The sequence below is a fragment of the Micromys minutus genome (assembly GCF_963924665.1).
Source record: "Micromys minutus genome assembly, chromosome: 21".
NCBI classification, from domain to species: Eukaryota; Metazoa; Chordata; class Mammalia; order Rodentia; family Muridae; genus Micromys; species Micromys minutus.
Window position 1 is genome coordinate 40,255,586 of NC_137956.1, and position 17,519 is coordinate 40,273,104.

The 17,519-nt window shown below is 46.8% G+C and overlaps 1 protein-coding gene across 1 annotated transcript; it reads left to right on the top strand.

The window, feature by feature from the left end:
* The first annotated feature begins 4,095 nt into the window (after window positions 1-4,095).
* ELP6 (elongator acetyltransferase complex subunit 6) lies at window positions 4,096-17,519 on the top strand. Its single transcript, XM_080934283.1, has 7 exons — window positions 4,096-4,227; window positions 7,768-7,846; window positions 8,888-8,958; window positions 10,175-10,293; window positions 12,023-12,224; window positions 15,397-15,543; window positions 17,031-17,519. The coding sequence occupies exons 1-7, from the start codon at window positions 4,174-4,176 to the stop codon at window positions 17,142-17,144; spliced, it is 786 nt and encodes a 261-aa protein (XP_080790409.1). The 5' UTR covers window positions 4,096-4,173; the 3' UTR covers window positions 17,145-17,519.

Genomic DNA, 17,519 nt, shown 5'->3' on the forward strand with positions numbered 1-17,519 from the left:
ATCATAGCAATTGTGCCAGGCCTAGGATCAAATTTATTTAATCACTGCACTAGGGGTGAGGAAGCAGGCAAATTCAAGGCTGGTTTGGGTTACATAACAAGTTCCTGGCTAACCAGAGCTACATGGTGAGACTCTCAAAAACAAAAATCAAGGCAATTGTATTTCACACATTGTTGAAAACAAATATAAAAAAATGTAAGAGTATTAATCATGGTAGGGCATGGTAATCCCAGTTCTCAGGAGGCAGAGAGAGGTGGCTCTTTATGAGGCCCTGGTCTACATAGTAAGTTCCAAGCCAGCCAGGTCTATACAGTAAGAACTTGACCCAAAACAAACAAGCAAATATCTACGACAGTGCAGAAACATAAGGTAAAATAAACCTGACAAATCTGTGGAAGTCCTGAAGGCTGAATTGTAATGTAGTTAAGAAGACCCCAATAAGTAAATGGAACAGAGATAGAGACACAGAGACACAAGACAGAGAGACAGGGAGAGAAAGAACTGTAATCATAGCACAGGGTGCATTCAGGTCAGATGGCTGCAAGTTCAAGGCCAGTTAAATGAGTACCAGATCAGCAAGGCCCTGCCTCCAAAAAGCCAAGAAATAAGTAAAACGATAAAACACAAGCGAGGTTGCGGAGATGATTTATTAGTTAAAAGAGAGTACTGCTCTTTCAGGGGACTAGGGTTTAGCGCCCGACGCCCACATCGTACGGCTCACAACTGCTCCGACTCTTGTATCTGAGGGCACTGGCACTTGTGTGTATACCCATTACCCATAATCTAAAATATAAAAATAAAACCTTTAAAAACAAGAAAAAAAGCAAACAAACAAAAACCTGGTAGATTAGTTTGATAGCTTGTGATATTATTTATGTTCAACAGAACAGTCCAACTCCTTGAGTCAGTGGTTTCTCTCTCTCTCTCTCTCTCTCTCTCTCTCTCTCTCTCTCTCTCTCTCTCAATTATTAGGGGCTGGAGAGGTGGTTCTTAACACAGTGGTTAAGAGCACTGACTGTTCTTCCAGAGGTCCTGAGTTCAATTCCCAGCAACCACATGGTGGCTCACAACCATCTATAATGGGATCTGATGCCTTCTTCTGGTGTGTCTGAACACAGTGGTAGTGTACTCATAAATAAAGTAAATCTTTAAAAAAGAAAAAGAACACTATCTACCACATGATGGTTCACAACCATCCATGTAGGCAAAACATCCACACACACGAGATGAAGTAAATCTTTTAATCTTAAATGCCATTTATTCTTGTGTATGGAAATGTGAGTGTGGGTATCCATGTGCCATGGCATACTTGTGGAGATCAGAGGACAACTTCCAGGAATCAAATCCTCTTTCCTTCGTGGGTCTGGGGCTCAAACTCAGGGCATCAGGCCTGAAAGCCCTTTGCCCCGAGGAGCCATCCCAGACCCAGTGAAAGCCCAAACAATCTTTTGTTTTGTTTCTTTGAGACAAGGTCTTGCCAAGTAGCCCTGGCTGTCCTGGAACTCACTGTGTATTTTAGGCCTGCCTCTGCCTCCTGAGTGCTGGGATTTAAAGTGTGCTCCACTAGGCCCTGCTGAAAGAGCCAGTTATTGGCTGTAAGAGCTAATTCAACTTGACTCAAGAGAGGTCAGCCTCGACTTCCATCCCATGTGCAGAGCTTCAGTGCCATCACCTTGTTCCTTATCTTCATCTTGTAACTTTTGCAAAAATATCCAGGCCAGTTTCGGACCCTTTTACATACAGCAGCGTTTAGTTTTGAGTTTATCAAAAAACAAAAAACATTGCTCCATTTACATTTTACCTGATTAACTATAAAGAAAAAACAAACAAACAAGCCTCCAAAACAAACAAAAAAAAAAAGTGAAAACTGAAACTCCACACACCTTTTCCCAAATCCTTTTAACTGCAATACAGGGAAGCTTGACTTTGGCTAATGAATCTTCTCCTCGTGATCTGAGGGACTCCTTAGAACCACATGATCTAATCAGGACCCTCTGGGAAGGCTTCCAAGATAAAGGGGAAACTGAACCAAAGACCTAGAGTGGCTTCAAATCAGCTGGATATTTGGGGGCTTGTGGGGAAGAATCATTCCAGAAAGAACTTTTCTGCACATACCCTGAGGATGGGCAGGCAGGTGTATCCCACCATATTGTCTTTTTTTTTTTTTTTTTTTTTTTTATTGCCAGGTATAGTGATGCATACCTTTAATTCCAGCACCCAGAAATTACAGGCAGCTCTATGAGTTCAAGACCAGCCTGGTCTACCTAGGAAGTTTCAGGATACCGTGACTATATAGATTGTCTTAAGAAAAAAATATGTATGGGTGTTTTGCTTATATGTACATGCCTACCGCCTAAAAAGGCCTGGAGAGGACAATAGGGGTGACAGTTGTGAGTTGCCATTGGTTGAGAATTGAACTGGGGTCCTTTGGAAGAGTGAGCGGTGCTCTTAATTGCTGAGCCAGCTCTTCAGCCCCAGCCTCAACTTCTTAGTGAACTCACCTCTGACTACCTTAATTTCAAAACCCCCTCCAGCTCTGGCCTTTCTTTACAGTACCTACAGAGAGTGGGCACTGTTATATTTACTTTTATTCCTTTTTAATTATGCTTTTGAGATTATAATTTGTTTCCCTTTTCTCCCTCTAAACTCTTCCATATCCCTCTCCTGGTTCTCTTTCACATTCATGGCCTCTTTTATTTTAATTGTTATTACAGGTATGTTTCTGTATATAATGTCTATATAGTCCATTATTTATTTATTTATTTGTTTGTTTGTTTGTTTTTGAGACAAGGCTTCTTGACTGGCTGTCTGGGAATCCCATCTGTAGATCAGACTGGCCTCGAACTCAGAGATCTGCCTGCCTCTGCTTTCCAAGTGCTGAAACTAAAGGTGTATGCCACTCCCATTAGCTTATATTTCTTTTTTCTTCTTCCTCGTTCTCCTGTTCCTCCTCCTCCCCCATCCCTCTTCTTTTGTTTGCTTCTTTGTTTTTTCGAGACAGGGTTTCTGTGTAGGTCTGGCTGTCCTGAATTCACTTTGTGGACCAGGCTGTCCTCATACTCAGAAATATGCCTGACTCTGCCTCCCCCATAATGCCGAGCTCTATTATTTTTATTTTTTAGAGGTAATTTCATAAAGCCCAGACTTGCTGGCAGTCCCCTGCCTAAGCCTTCTGAGAGCTGAGATCACAGGTGTTGACAACACGTTTTTATAATGTTTTTGATGCTACGAAAGCACTCTTCGACTGACCTTATCCCTCTGGTTTTGCTTGCTTTATTTTATTTTATTAGCTGAAGGCCAAGGAAAGGCTTGCTCACTTAAAATAAAACTATGCTTATGTTTTGATTGAATGTATGCGTGCACTACTTTTATGCTTGGTGCCCTTGGAGGCCAGGAGAGAGGATTTGAGTCCCAGAAGGGTCTGGGCCGAAGTCTAGTGAATCTCTACATCCCGTGTTATACATTGCCAAGTGGACAGCGAGAATCCAATTACGGGCCTCTAAATCTGAGCCCCCTTTAAATTTTCGTGTATGCTGTGTGTACATGGGCGGCAGAGGCCAGAAGAGGGCGTTGGTTCGGTCCCCCGGAGCTGGAGTTACAAGTTGAGCAGCCCGATGATTCCGAAGGAGCAACAAGAGCTTACTACCTGAGCTATCTCTTTAGACCTCTGACTTTTGCTTTTATACCAAAACAAAATAAAAACAAAAAAAAAAAAAAAAAAACCTTTTCAGGATGTAATTCTGTGCTGGTAAGTTTTGTTTAAGCTTTTTTACGAAGATCCTGCCAGCATCTCCTTGTAAGTTTCATGTTTGTGAGCAATACACTAGGAAGACGTGGAGCGACTAAGACCCGGAGGTGCGGAAGGAGGGGGAGCAATAAAAAGAGAAAGCTCGCTCGCTCGTGCTAAATCGTGGAGAGCATTTGCACCGCGTGGATGCAGACCTCCTGAGTAACAGTCCACTGCCGGAAAAAGGGAACGCTCCATGGCTCAGCGTTACGGGCATAGGTGCTCATGCGCTTGCGCAACAGCATCACAACCTCAATCCTGATTGGCTGATGCTGGGGCAGCGAGATCACGCACGCGCACTTTCTCGCGCGCGAGCACGGTCTTATAGGTGTTGTTCTTGGGCCTTCATTCTTCCTGTAGAACCATACTTTTTATCCCAGTTCATAATGTTTCCGGAACTCAACAACCTTCTCAGCACCACCCCAGACAGGACCGAGCAGGTAAGATGTTGTGCGGCCCGGAAGAGGGCAGGTCCCGGGAGCGAGCACGATTGCATCCGGGATGCTGCGCGGTGGAGCACGCGCGTCTGCTGTAAACCAAAGGCATCTGGGAGTTGTAGTCTGGAGAGTGCCTGGGCCTGTGGAAGATGGGCTTCCGGACCACCTTGCTTGTTCTTTTCCAGCCCCCAGGACCACGTACTTCGTGCTATCCTGGCGCCAGAGGTGATTGCAGAGTCTTTTACCTGCCCTGAGTCTCCTTCCACCCTGGAATGTTGCTTGCACTCGTCCTAGTTCTGACAGAGTTTAAGAACTGTTCACAGTTCAACATCTGATTGCGTTAAGCCTTAAGCATATTCCGTCCACTCTGTTTTTTCAGCCTCCACGGAACCTCGACGTCTTTCACATTTTCACGTAGGGGTTACCTCTCCCAGGAGTACCACACGTGGAAAGCTTTAAATAGATCCCTGTGGATTGTATTTGCTCAACAGTTCTTGATTGTCCAGGCCTCCAGTTCTGGACACTTTTCGAATTGCTAGGCCATTTTCCTAGGTCCAGAGTGACAACAAGAAATGACCCCACTTGGGGAAAAGGTGCTTCAAGGCCAGGCAGTGTGGTTTGGCATTTGGGGAGGAGGGGCGGCAGGCAACTGAAACATTAGGCAGGTTTGCCCTAAGTTGGTTCAGCATTGCTGTGGTGTGTAACAGCCCTTGATCCTGATGTTGTCTGTAGGTAGCTAGACAATGCAGAGACCATCTTTATAGGGCTTTCCGGGGATCGCTGTGGTAAGAGTCCAGTCTGAACCACAGCCATTGAGAGATCTTTGTTATTAGAGGCCTTGTCAAGAATTGAGCCAGGCGATAGCGCAGTGGATTAAGTGCTTGGCACCAAGTATGGAAGTGGAATTTGGGTTCTAAGAACCTGTTGTCCAAGCCAGGTAGGCAAGAGGGCACCTGTCATCTCAGCACCACAGAGGCAGAGATGGGATCCCTGGGGCAAGCTGGCTGGCTGCCTTAGTTGAAATTGGCCAGTCATCGAGAGACCCCCCACCTTGATAAAGTGGAAAAATGGAAAGCGACTGAAGAAGACATGCAACATCAACTTCAAGTCACACACACACACACACACACACACACACACACACACACGTCCATTCACATGTAGACATGTGTACTACATCCAAAAACTCAAAAACCATTTGTCCCTTCCTCATTCACTGCTACAGATGAATTGACACCAGGGAGGATCTTAGGGCAGAGACACTTTAAAACATCTTACAGTTAGGTGTGTGGTAGCAGGGCAGAGACAGGCAGATCTCTGTAAGGTCCAGACCAACCAGAACTATACAGTGAGTTCCTGCCTCAAAACAATGGGAACAAAATAACTTGTTTCAAGATGGTCTGACTGAGAATCTCAGCCTGGCTTTTTTTTTTTTTAAACATTTATTTATTTTATGTATGTGAATACACTGTAGCTGTCTTCAGACACACCAGAATAGGGCATCAGATCCCATTACAGATGGTTGTGAGCCACCATGTGGTTGCTGGGAATTGAACTCAGGACCTCAGGAAGAGCAGTCAGTGCTCTTAACCGCTGAGCCGTCTCTCCGGCCCTGTTCCTTTGTTTTGGTTTTGTTTCTTATGACTATGTAGCTCTGCCTAGCTTGACACTCATTTGTAGACTAGACTAGTCTCGGACTCAGAGTCCTCCCAACCCTCTGTCTCTCAGGTACTGTGATGAGAGGAACCACACTCTGCTCAGCCTGACCTTTGACCTGTTGCCTCAGCTTTCAAGGTCTGGATCGAAGACTTTTCTGAAGGTCCTTTCTACCATTGGAGATCAGGGATTAAAGGCTTTCTTTTGAATCTAATTCTCCTTAAGAATGGTTACTAAGCCAAGAAGTGAAAATAATTTTTTTCGTCTAGTAACGTCAGTTACTTGGAGAGGCAATTATAGTCTGGTAGGCACAGCCCTTACAGGTCATTGAGTCCCAGAAGGGTCTGGGCCGAGGACTGGTGAATCTCTACATCCCGTGTTGCTAGCCAAAGTCTCTTCCAGATTATCAATGGTTTTCTCCAACTTTGCCAGAGATGTTTCGGCAAACTGTGTTCGGGTCTCAGTCTCCTTCAGCTACTCCTCCAAAAGTGTGATCTCTTCTTTGTGCTTGTCTTCCTTGGTGGAATACTTCTCTGAGGCTATCACCATCTTCTTGAGGGCCTGGTCTGAGGTTTGAAACTCCTCCTCCAGCTGCCTGGCTTGGCTCCCCTCAGCTCTCCCCTGAGCGCTCCAACTCTCCTTCCAGGATCACCAGCTTCCTGGCCAAGTCTCATATTTGCAGCCGGGGCCCTCTGTGGTGGACTTTGGCCTCCTTCAGCAGAACCTTCTGCATCTCGTATCTTTTCTTCATCTTTCATAGCCCGACTTTCAGTGACCTTCCTTTCTCTCTTGGTCTCAGCCGCCTTCCCAGTCTCCTCCAGCTTTTGCGGGGCTGTAGCCAGGCGTTGCTATGCCTCCTCTAGGAGCTGAGCATCGCTTCAGGGAGGTCACGTCTGATTCATCCTCCCGGCCTTCTTCTCTGTCTGCTCTTCACAGTCTGCATTCTTCGAAGACTTGGAATAGTTTCCCACCTCGCCCTCTGCCTCCTTTTGCTTCTTCCGGAAGGCCTGCTGCTGTCAGCCTGCATCCGCCCTCACCTTGCTTCTTGTTGGCTCAGCAAGGTGAGGGATGGTATCCTCCTCATCCAGTTTCAGCATCTGCACCTTCTTTTTGATGGCATCCATGTTGGCTGTGAAGACTGGGTAAACTGGGCTGGTTGTGAGTACTGAATGTATGGGCTCTTTACTACGTTGACTTACGAGGCTGAGCTGCGCCTGCCCAGGGCTCACAACTTTACTCTCTCATGATTTTAATTATTGATTTTCTTATTTTATAACAACTTGGTTTCTTTTTTCATTTTTTGTTATGTGTGCCCATGTTTGTCTGCACATGCTTGAGTGCAGGTGTCTGTAAACGTTAGAGATGTTGTTGCGTCTTTCTGGAACTAGAGTTGCAGGCAGCGTGAGCTGTCTGGTGCAAATGCAGTCCCCTGCAGCAGTTATAGAACTTACAAGTCATTTCTCCAGCCTTGACTTTCTTCAGTTTTTAAATGTCATGTGTATGTGTGTGTTCCCATTTTTGTGTGTGTGAATACAGTTGCACACATGCCCTGGTATAGTCATTCCTATGACTTTGTTTTGAGACTGCCATTCACTGCATGTACTGGCCGTAAAACTCGTGGAGATTCCGTCTTTGCCTCCTGTCTCTCTGCATAAGCTCCGAGCTTACAGTTATCCACTGCTGACTTCGCTCGGGTTCTGGAGATTCAAACTCCAGTCCTCATTATCGCACTGCGAGTGATTTATCCACTGAGCCATCTCCTTGGCTCTGACGGGTTAATTTAGTATAGATGCCATTAACAAACAGCTGTTCAAGTGTTGAAATTCACATAACTGACTTGATTTCGCTGATGGGCTCACCTCTTTACCTTCTGTTCTCTACTTTCAGGGGAAACTGACTCTCCTCTGTGATGCCAAGACAGACGGCAGCTTCCTAGTGCATCACTTCCTCTCCTTCTACCTGAAAGGTATGCGACTTCCTGGTGCTACAGAAAAGGAACCTTGGGTCTGGAGAGATGGGTTGGCAGTTTAGAACACTGGCTACTCTCCCAGAGGACTAGGGTTGAGTTCCAAGCACCCACATGGTGGCTCACAACCATCTGTAACTTCAAAATAAAACAAAAATCAGTAATTGTCGGGCTGGAGAGATGGCTCAGTGGTTAAGAGCACTGACTGCTCTTCCTAAGGTCCTGAGTTCAAATTTCAGCAACTACATGGTGACTTACAATCATCTGTAATGGGATCTGATGCCCTTTTCTGGTGTGTCTGAAGACAGCTACACTGTACTTATATATAATAAATAATTAAATCTTAAAAATAAAAATCAATAATTGTCTAGCCAGGCAGTGATGGTGCATGACTTTAGTTCCAGAACTCAGGAGGCAGAGACAGGACTCAGGAGACAGAGGCAGCTGAATTTGTGGCCAGCCTGGTCCACAGAGTGAGTTCCAGGACAGCCAGGGCTATACAGAGAAATCCTGTCTTAGGAAAGCAAGAACAAGAAACAAAAAACAACAAATGGTAAACCTAGAACAGCTAAGAAAATAGAAATAAAAAACCCTAAAGAAGCAACGGGAAAAATATCTTGGCTTTGGTGTTTGGGTACTCAGTAAGCTGTTCTGTTAGGAACCAGGTGATGGGAGCACCATTACAATCTGCCCAGGCTTGCTGTGTGCCCATCAGATAGATCTACAGTCCCCCTCCCCTTCTCCGTCCACTGTGGAGGAGCCATCACCTCCCTCAGGTCCTCATGTGATTTCCTGACCCTGTTGTTTCTTACTTGTTGTGTTTAAGTCTCAGATCCTCCAACCCTAGTGACATTCGGCAATTAGCTGCTTCTTAGAGAATATGGCCACTGCATTTTACATTAGGAAATAAGTTAGAGAAGTCTATGGCCTCCTTCGTTAGTGTTCTTCATTTCAGAGGATTTAAGCAGTTGTGTCTGGTTGTAAGCAGAGGATCTGTTTAAAGAGTCAAATTTCTTTCGTTGTTTGTTTTTTTTTTTTTAGCTAATTGTAAAGTCTGCTTTGTGGCACTTGTCCAGTCCTTCAGCCATTACAATATCGTGGGACAGAAACTGGTAAGTGTCTCAGTCCTCTGTGGTGACATCCCTTCCAAGGAGCACGTATCATGCATGGGCTAGGGCTGGGATTTTCTTTTTCTATTCTTTCCTTTTTTTGTTTTTGTTTTTAGTTTTTGCTTTTTTTCTAGACAGAGTTTCTCTGTGTAACCTTGGCTGTCCTAGAACTCACTCTGTAGACCAGGCTGGCCTCAAACTCAGAGATCCACCTGCTTCTGCTTCCTGAGTGCTGGGATTAAAGGTGTGTGGCACCTCTGCCTAGCTGAGGCTGGGCTTTTCTGTTTGGTTTATGGAGAACCTAACAGGAAGGACTGAGGATGTCTTGGAACCCTGAACCCCTTATCCAAAGGACTAAACCAGAGTCTGGGCATGTTTTATTGAGAACATGTAGAACCAGACCTAACGTTCGTTGTCAGTGACTCAGACCCTTCTCCTGATTTGTGGCCAGTTAAGGTTTCTGTGCCTAGCTGAGCTTGTTTTCACACTACATTAATTTCAGCACTCAGGAGGCAGGGGAGGTGGATCTCCTTGAGTTCAAGGGTAGCCAGGTCTACATTAACTTATAGGACAGTCAGGGCTTCATTGTGCAACACTGTCTCAGACAAACAACCCACCACCAATCAAAGAAAAAGCAGGAGTCTCACCTGTAGAGCATCAGTCACTGGTTTGAACCACTGCACTGCACAAACTGGGGATTGACACCTCTCATCCCAGCACCAGGAGATTCAGGGTTGGGAACCGCAGAGGTGGCTTAGTGGTTAGTGCTGTTGCAGAGGCTCTGAGTTAGGTTCCCAGCACCCAAGTCAGGCAGCTTACAACCTCCTGAGGCAGCTGCCCTTGAATGCGGAGCCACTTATACATAATTAAAAAGTAAAAATAATCCCAGCATTCAGGAAGCAGAGACAGGCAGACCTCTGAGGCCAGCCTGGTCAACACATCTAGTTCTAGGATAGCTAGGGTTGCATAGAATCTGTCTTGAGGGTGGGGGTGAGGTTAAGGTCATGTTCTACTGTATTTTGAGTCGGTTGAGACTTGCTTGGGAGGACACCCAAGTCCTTGCTGCAGATATCAGGCAGCAGAGTGGGAGCAGACGTCAGGAACACATCAGCAGGTTTGGAGTATGTCTTACCGTCTTATTAGCCAGTATGCAGTTTCTCTGACAGGTTCCCCATTCTCACAGGGCACAGCAATTCACTCTGCTTTTTGTCTCGTCCAGGGTGTCAGCCTGACAGCGGCGCGGGAGCGAGGACAGCTTGTGTTCCTGGAGGGCCTCAAGTCCTCTGTGGAAGTCCTTTTTCACTCTCAGGGGGAGCCTCACCCCCTGCAGTTTCTCAGGTCAGAACTGTAGAGCTGGGGGTGGGGGCAGACAAGGGCTGCCATGTTGTGTGCCATTTAAGGCAAAAGTGGCTTCAGGGATCAGACACTTCCCCTGTGCTCCTATGGGTCAGATAGCCCTTGGCTGCCATCATGACACCCACGGTGGGTGATGGTCCCCAGAGCCACGAAAGCATCGTTGCCTGGGAGGATAGCATAGTGAAGTGCTTTTCTGTTCTCTGATGGTGGCTCAGACCCCTCATGCACCTACCTCAGCTCTTTCTTGCCTTCATATAGAAACTAAGGGTTATGGGCAGGCGACCTGTTTTTTTTTTTTTTTTTTTTTTTTTAATTGGAACATAGCTCTATTTGTTTGTCCTTGATTGTCTCTGGATATTCAGTTTTATAGGGACAGACTGCAGACTGGGTAGATGGAGCAGGGGAAAAATGACCTGCAGGCGTAAATAGCTCTTGTGTTATTCTTTAACAACAGCAACAGGAGATTGTTGCAGGTCTGAGACTGGCTGTGCTGTGTTCCTCAGCCTTTCTGAACATCAGCCTCCTAATGGGCTATTATTTTTTATCTTTCACAAAGGAGTCCATGACAAAGCTGTCCCCACTGCCCTAATTTTTCAGATATACCCTTTTGCAGTGGCTAGAATGTCTGTGTGTGTGTATGACATATTCCCTAGCTCCCTGGCCTTGGTTTTATCATTTGACTGTAGAGGCTAGTTACACCTGATCCCAGCGTGTGGGGAGGTTCTCCAGTGCCAAGGGGGAAGGTGGTTGCCTTGGGCACTGTGCTCCATTCCTCCTCACACTGCTGGGAAGTGACAGCTTGCAACATCCCCAGGGAAGGTGGGGGTGGGTGGGTCACCGTGTGTCAGAAATACCAGCAAACCCATAGGCCACACCCCTCACCCAGATGCTCGAATTCCTCTTAACTTCCTCTAGCAGTTCAGGATCTGCAGCGGGGAGGGAGGTGCTCTCTCATTCTGAGTTGTTGTCTAGGTGCCCCAGCTCTTGGATTGAGAGGCTTGGAGTCTTTCTTTTTTTCTTTTTTCTTTTCCTTAATTATTATTTTATTTCTTTCTTTTGAGACAATCTTACTGCCTTCCCAGTCTCCTGCTTCTGTGGTAGTTGTGACTATAGGTGTGGACCACCACACCAGGCCTTTGTGATGTCTCCTCAGGGACTTGTTCAAGTTTTGTAGCCTGTACATTCTACCTTAGTATCTGGTAGGCCTTAGAAGATACTTGAATTGGACTAAAGTACAATTTACCTGTGTGTGTGTGTGTGTGTGTGTGTGTGTGTGTTCTTTTACAGATTGCCAAGCCTTCTCTAGCCTTCCTTGGTGCCACTTTGTCCCAGATAAACATTTATAGAACTGGACATGGTGGTACATGCCTGTAATCTTTGCACTTGGGAGGTAGAAACAATGGGATAATGAATTCCGGTCAGTTCTAAAGTCACACTTGAATAGAAGAGCCGGGGCGTAACTCAGTGTTTGCCCAGTGTGCATGAAGCCCTGTGTTTGACACCCAGCAGTTTGTCAAACCATGCTAGGGAACACTTGGGATATGGAAGCAGGAAGATCAGAAAATCAAGGTTACCCTTGGTTACGTACTGAGTTCAAGGCCAGCCTGGAGTTCACGAGACACCGTCTCAAAGTTAGACAGAACATTCCCACCACATTCATAGAGTGTGACTGACTGACAAAGGTTTTGGTGGCTTTTCCCTGTGTTTCTAGGGAGGCTGGTGCAGGGAACCTGCAGTCGCTGTATATGTTTATACAGGACACCCTGAAGCCTGCGGACAGTGGGGAGTCTCCATGGAAGTACCCAGTGCTGCTGGTGGACAACCTCAGCGTGCTGCTGGGCCTGGGCATGGGGGCAGTTGCTGTGCTGGACTTCATGCAGTACTGCAGAGCCATGGTGTGCTGCAAACTGAAGGTACTTAACTGCTGTGGCCGTACTGTGTGCTCTGCTTTCTCCGTCTGTTTGCTTTGAGCTTAGCTTTTCTCTGGTGGACGCAGAAATTCTTTGTTCCGCCCATTCTGCTTTACCCTACTTGGCAATGCTAAATAATAAACCTCTCAAAATTAAAGGTTGACAGGCACCGTGAGACGGTGCGGCAGTCCCTGCCTGTGTGCCCTGTGGGTTCCTTAGTGGGTTTTAAAGATTAGCTAAAGTCATGACTCATCGCCGCTTTATATTCCGCCCCTATGGGTGAAAGTTCTGGGGATTGAAGAAGTAGGGCTGAGGTTGGAGCTCAGTTGGTAACATGCTTGTATAGCAGCTGTCCATGATGTCACATGTCTGTAACCCAGCACTTGGGGCCTTGTGGAAGAAGGGTTGTGAGTTTCAGGCCTAATGACCCGAGTGTGAGCCCCAGAACCCACATAAAGGTGAAAGGAGAGGGGGCACTCTACAGAATTGTCCTCTGACCTCCACACATGTACTGTGTTCTTTCACACCCCCTATACAAACTAATTTTAAAAAAAGAGAGAGAGAGAACAAAATAATTGAGTGAGAGGCTGAACATGGCAGCAAAAGCTTATAATCCTCAGACTCCAAAGTGTGAGGCCAGCCTGGGCCACAGAGCTCCAAGCCAGCCAGGTCTATGTAGCAAGAGCACAACTCGAAGAACAAAACAAGACACTGAGTGGAGTGAGCCGGCTGTCTCCTGCAGTACCTGGCCCACAGTGGCTCCTCGTCGACGCCAGCTATGGGAACTAGCTCACGCTGTGTGGAGAGGCCAGCCTCAGGGTGCAGAGCACTGGTAGAGAGGAATTAGAGGCATTAGCAGAAGTGTTACTAGTCATGTAACCCACATGCAGAGTCCTGCCTGGAAGTCATTCATGGTCAAAGGACTATTGTAGTCGTCTTGGTTATAGTCACAGGGCCAGGATCCAGAGAAAGAGGGACCAGGGAGGGAAGGAGGGTGAGGGAGACTTGAGAGCCTCTGTGGAATGAAGGAAGGGCAGGGGGCTTGGAAACCACCTATTTGGCAAGACTGGCTGGCCAGTATGCTCCAGGGATTCCCTTCTCCACGTATCTAAGGCTCCGTGGTGCTGAGGTTACATTTGCACTGCCGTGCCTGGCTTTCTTTTCTGAGGTGGGATTCTACGTAGTCCAGGCAGGCTGACTTTAAACTTGCTATTCAGCTAAGGGTAACCTTACACCTCTGGTCTTCTTTGTCCACCGCCCAAGTACTGGAGTCACAGATTTGTATACCACACTGACCTCAAGTCTGTCCTTTTGGTTGTTTTATATTTTTAAGATTTTCGTGTTGGCTTGTTTGTTCGCTTACTTCCTTAGTTTGTTTTGAGACAATTTCTTTCTGTGCCCTCGGCTGTCCTGGAACTTGCTCTATAGACTACGCTAGCCTCGTCCTCAGAGATCCACCTGCCTCTGCCTCCTTGGTGCTGGGTATACACCTTTACAGCCTGTCCTTAGAGTTTTATTTTTTAATTTTGTGTGTATGTGTCTGTGTAGGTATATGTACGTGCATGTTATAGGTGATTTTGAAGGGCCAGAAGAGGTCGTTGGGTCCCTTGGCACTGGAGTTGCATGCCTTTGTAAGCTGTCTGACATGGATGTTCAGGACTGAACATGGGTCCTCTGCAAGAGCGGTTATATACTCTTTCCTGCTGAGCCCTCTCTAGCCCTCATATCTTAAAAATTCTTTTTGTATACTAGTGTCTTGGTGCCCATGGAGGCTGGAAGAGGGCACTGGATCCCATGGGACCCGAGCCACAGACATCTGTGGAGCACCTTGCGGGTGCTGACAATTGAACTCAGGACCTCTGGAAGAACAGTTAGTGCTCTTAACCACTGAACCACTCCTCCAGCCACCACGACCACCACCACCTCCTTTTAAAGACACGGTCTTACTGTGTAGCCCTAGCTATCCTGGAAACTTACTGTGTAGACCAGGCTGCCTCTGTTTCTTGAGTATTAGGATAAAGGGTGTGGATTCCATACCTATCTTATGCCTCTTTACGAGGATGCTAGGGGTCCCGTGGGCTCTACCTCAGGTCACTGTGCTTTCACAATAAGCACTTTACCACTGAGCTATATTTCTCGACCCTTAATTATTAGTTTTTAGTTTTTAGCAGTCCAGGGAGCGGGACCTTGTATATGCTGAACACGTGCTTAATTAAGCTCTTCCTCTAATGACCACCTTTGGCTTTTTTCCTCTGTGGTTCCAAGGATCAAATCTAGGGCTTAAGCATACTAGGCAAGTACTCTACCACTGAACTGTATACCCCAAGATGCCACCTCTTGGTGTGGTAAACTCTCTGTTTCTGTTTGGTTAATTTTGCTTGGCCACCAGGTCTCAGGTCAATGTGTCCTCCCTGTGTCTTCTTTGAGATCTCCCTGCTCCATGCCTCTCTCTCTGCTGTCACTCTAGATTAGTGGCATCTCTCTATCTCCAGAGCCTAGCTCTCTTTTCCATACTGTATTATCTGATATATAGTGAGTTCTCAGGAACTGTTGACTGAATGGTGCCTGGTAGACTGGTGGCAATGAAATGAAAAAACATTTTTTTTCTTACGAAGCAGGGTTTCCCTGGTTGTCTGTAGACCAGGCTGGCCTCTAATTCAGAGATCCACCTGCCTCTGCCTCCTGAGTGCTGCGATTAAAGGTGTGTACTGCCACTGTCTAAATGAAAATGTAAAGATACTTAATTTGGTAGTGGGGGCAAGGACATACCACAGACAACTTCCGGGAGTCCTCTCTGTCCTGCTGTTGTGTGACGTCTGGGGGTTGAGTCAGATGATCAGGATTGGTGGCAAGTGCTTTACCTGCTGAGCTGTCTTGCTAACCCCTGGTGGCATGATACTCAGGAATGGAGATGGAGCTCCTATAATGAAGTTGGTTTTAGATGAATTGAGTTGGACTTTTAGGTTGGACTTGGAGGTGAGACTATGCAGTAGCTATTTGGAATTAGGGTCCTGGAGCCCCTAAGGGAGCTTATGAAGAAGCTCTTGTAACAGCAGCAGGGAGGGTGACCTGGGAGGATACACAGAGACAGGTAGGGAGACACAGAAAGCCTGGTGTTCTCTGACCTGGGTATCCATTTGTTAAGGGCCAGGTTTCTTTTTTGTGTGTGATGCAGGGGAATGTGGTGGCCCTTGTGCATGACACCGAGGGTGCTGAGGATGAAGAGAATGACATCCTACTGAATGGCCTCAGTCATCAAAGCCACCTGATCCTGCGGGCTGAGGGCCTGGCCACTGGATTCTGCAAAGACGTGCATGGACAGGTAGGGCAGAGGCTGAACGGTGGGCTGCTTGGGGGAGAAGGCAGAGAACATGGATGTCCTGAGTGGCACAGAGACTGGAACAGGAAACGGTTTTTCTGGTCATCTCATTTGTGAATGTTAGGGTCCCGGAATCCTTGTTGGAAAACCCCAGACTTAAATAGTATGCAAAGGCAAAGAGGGATGCAGGGATCACCATCAAAATCGGGACCATTCAAAGGCTTGCAGGACCTTTTTCTGCAGGGCTAGGGGAATTTTCCAGAAGGGTTAGGTAACCTCTAATGTGATCGGTAAGGGAAAAGCAGTGACATTAGCACAGGTTTGATCCACTGCTTTGTTAGTTTCATTATAATTGGTGAGACCTTGAAGAATTTTGGAGACCAGCTCTGTCCTGGCCTGGCTATGTCGTCCAGCCAGGTGTCCCAGGAGCTGACACAGCTCTGGCAGGGACGTCACTGACTGAAGGCCCATTGTCAGCGGCTTCTTCTGACGAGTCCAGTATGATTTCCAGGGAATTGCAAAATTAAAAAAAAATTATTAATTTTTATTTCTGTGAGTACACTGTGGCTGTCTCCAGACACACCAGAAGAGGGCATTAGATCTCATTACAGATGGTTGTGAGCCACCATGTAGTTGCTGGGAATTGAACTCAGGACCTCTGGAAGAGCAGTCAGTGCTCTTAACCACTGAACCATCTCTCCAGCCCCTGTTTTTGTTTTTCAAGACAGGGTTTCTCTGTGTAGCTCTGGCTGTCATGGAACTTATTCTGTAGACCAGGCTGGTCTTGAACTTCGTCCTCTGCCTTCTGAGTGCTGGGATTAAAAATATGTGCCACCACCTCCCCAGGTAATATGTTGATTTCCAAAATCAGTGTAGCTAACAAGCACAAAGCTATGCTTAGAAAGGAAACTAAAGAACTGGAGAGATGGCTTAACAGTTCCGAGCATTTGTTGCTCTTTGAGAAGACCAGGTTTAGTTCCCAGCTCACCCATCTGCAACTCCAGTTCCAGGACATCTAACATGCCCTCTGGTCTCTATGGGCCCCAGGCACTCACATGGTCCACATGCAGATAAACATACATTCATACACATAAAATAAAAAGAATATATTTGTTAAAGACTACAGAACAGTTGCTGATGTATGTATAGTGTAGTATTAGAGCTCTTGACTAGCACATACAGGGCCCCAGGTTCAAACTCTAGTACTCAAGAATAAAACTAAATAGAAAGGAGGGAGGGTGGGCTTTTTCTACCTTTACTTTCCGATGAGCAGCAAGCAGTACAGCCGCTGTAATGGAGAGGCAAGCCTTGATAATGTCTGCCTCTGGTAATGCTTATTGTGGAAGTTGGTCTCATTACCATATGGCATGTTTGCCTGAGCTATCTGTCATAGAAGCTGCAATGGAAGGTGGCCGGGAGAACCAGTTGAATTCACAGTGGGGCAGGTACTTGGTGGCCGCCTCTTCCTTAACCCTCCTCTCTCTCTGCAGCTGAGCATCCTCTGGAGGAGGCCATCGAAGCCCACAAGTCTCACTTACCAATACAAGATACAGGATAAGAATGTGTCCTTTTTTGCCAAAGGAATGTCTCCTGCTGTTCTGTGACCTGTTTTGGGACAACTTAAGTGACTTTGGACAGCTGTGGGTGTGGAAGATAAAGCGCCCAGGTGAAATGGTCCTTCAGACCTTTGGCACACTCTTTCTGGCTTGACTGCAGCCTCGGCTGTGACCAGAGAGGATGGTGCTGTGAGGGTGTGCTGCCGCCACTTTGTCCCCAAAGCTCAGCTCAGGAAACACCGTGAGGAACTGGCATGTGGCTTCTGCTGAGAGAGACTGCATGGTGAACCCCAGCAGAGCGGTCCTTTGGGGCATCGCACGTGACTCACCTGCCTGGTTTTGGAGGTTGTGACATTAAGAGCCACAGCAGGTAGAAGGAGGCGGTCAGGAGGCTGTCCTGAATGGCAGCCATCCTGGCTGACA

Bases quoted from the DNA above. Each gene is read 5' to 3' on its own strand.
- ELP6 (XM_080934283.1), top strand. From the start codon at position 4,174: ATGTTTCCGGAACTCAACAACCTTCTCAGCACCACCCCAGACAGGACC. The intron at 10,294-12,022 runs GTCAGAACTGTA...CTGTGTTTCTAG, and splicing joins CACCCCCTGCAGTTTCTCAG to GGAGGCTGGTGCAGGGAACC. The intron at 15,544-17,030 runs GTAGGGCAGAGG...CTCTCTCTGCAG, and splicing joins GCAAAGACGTGCATGGACAG to CTGAGCATCCTCTGGAGGAG.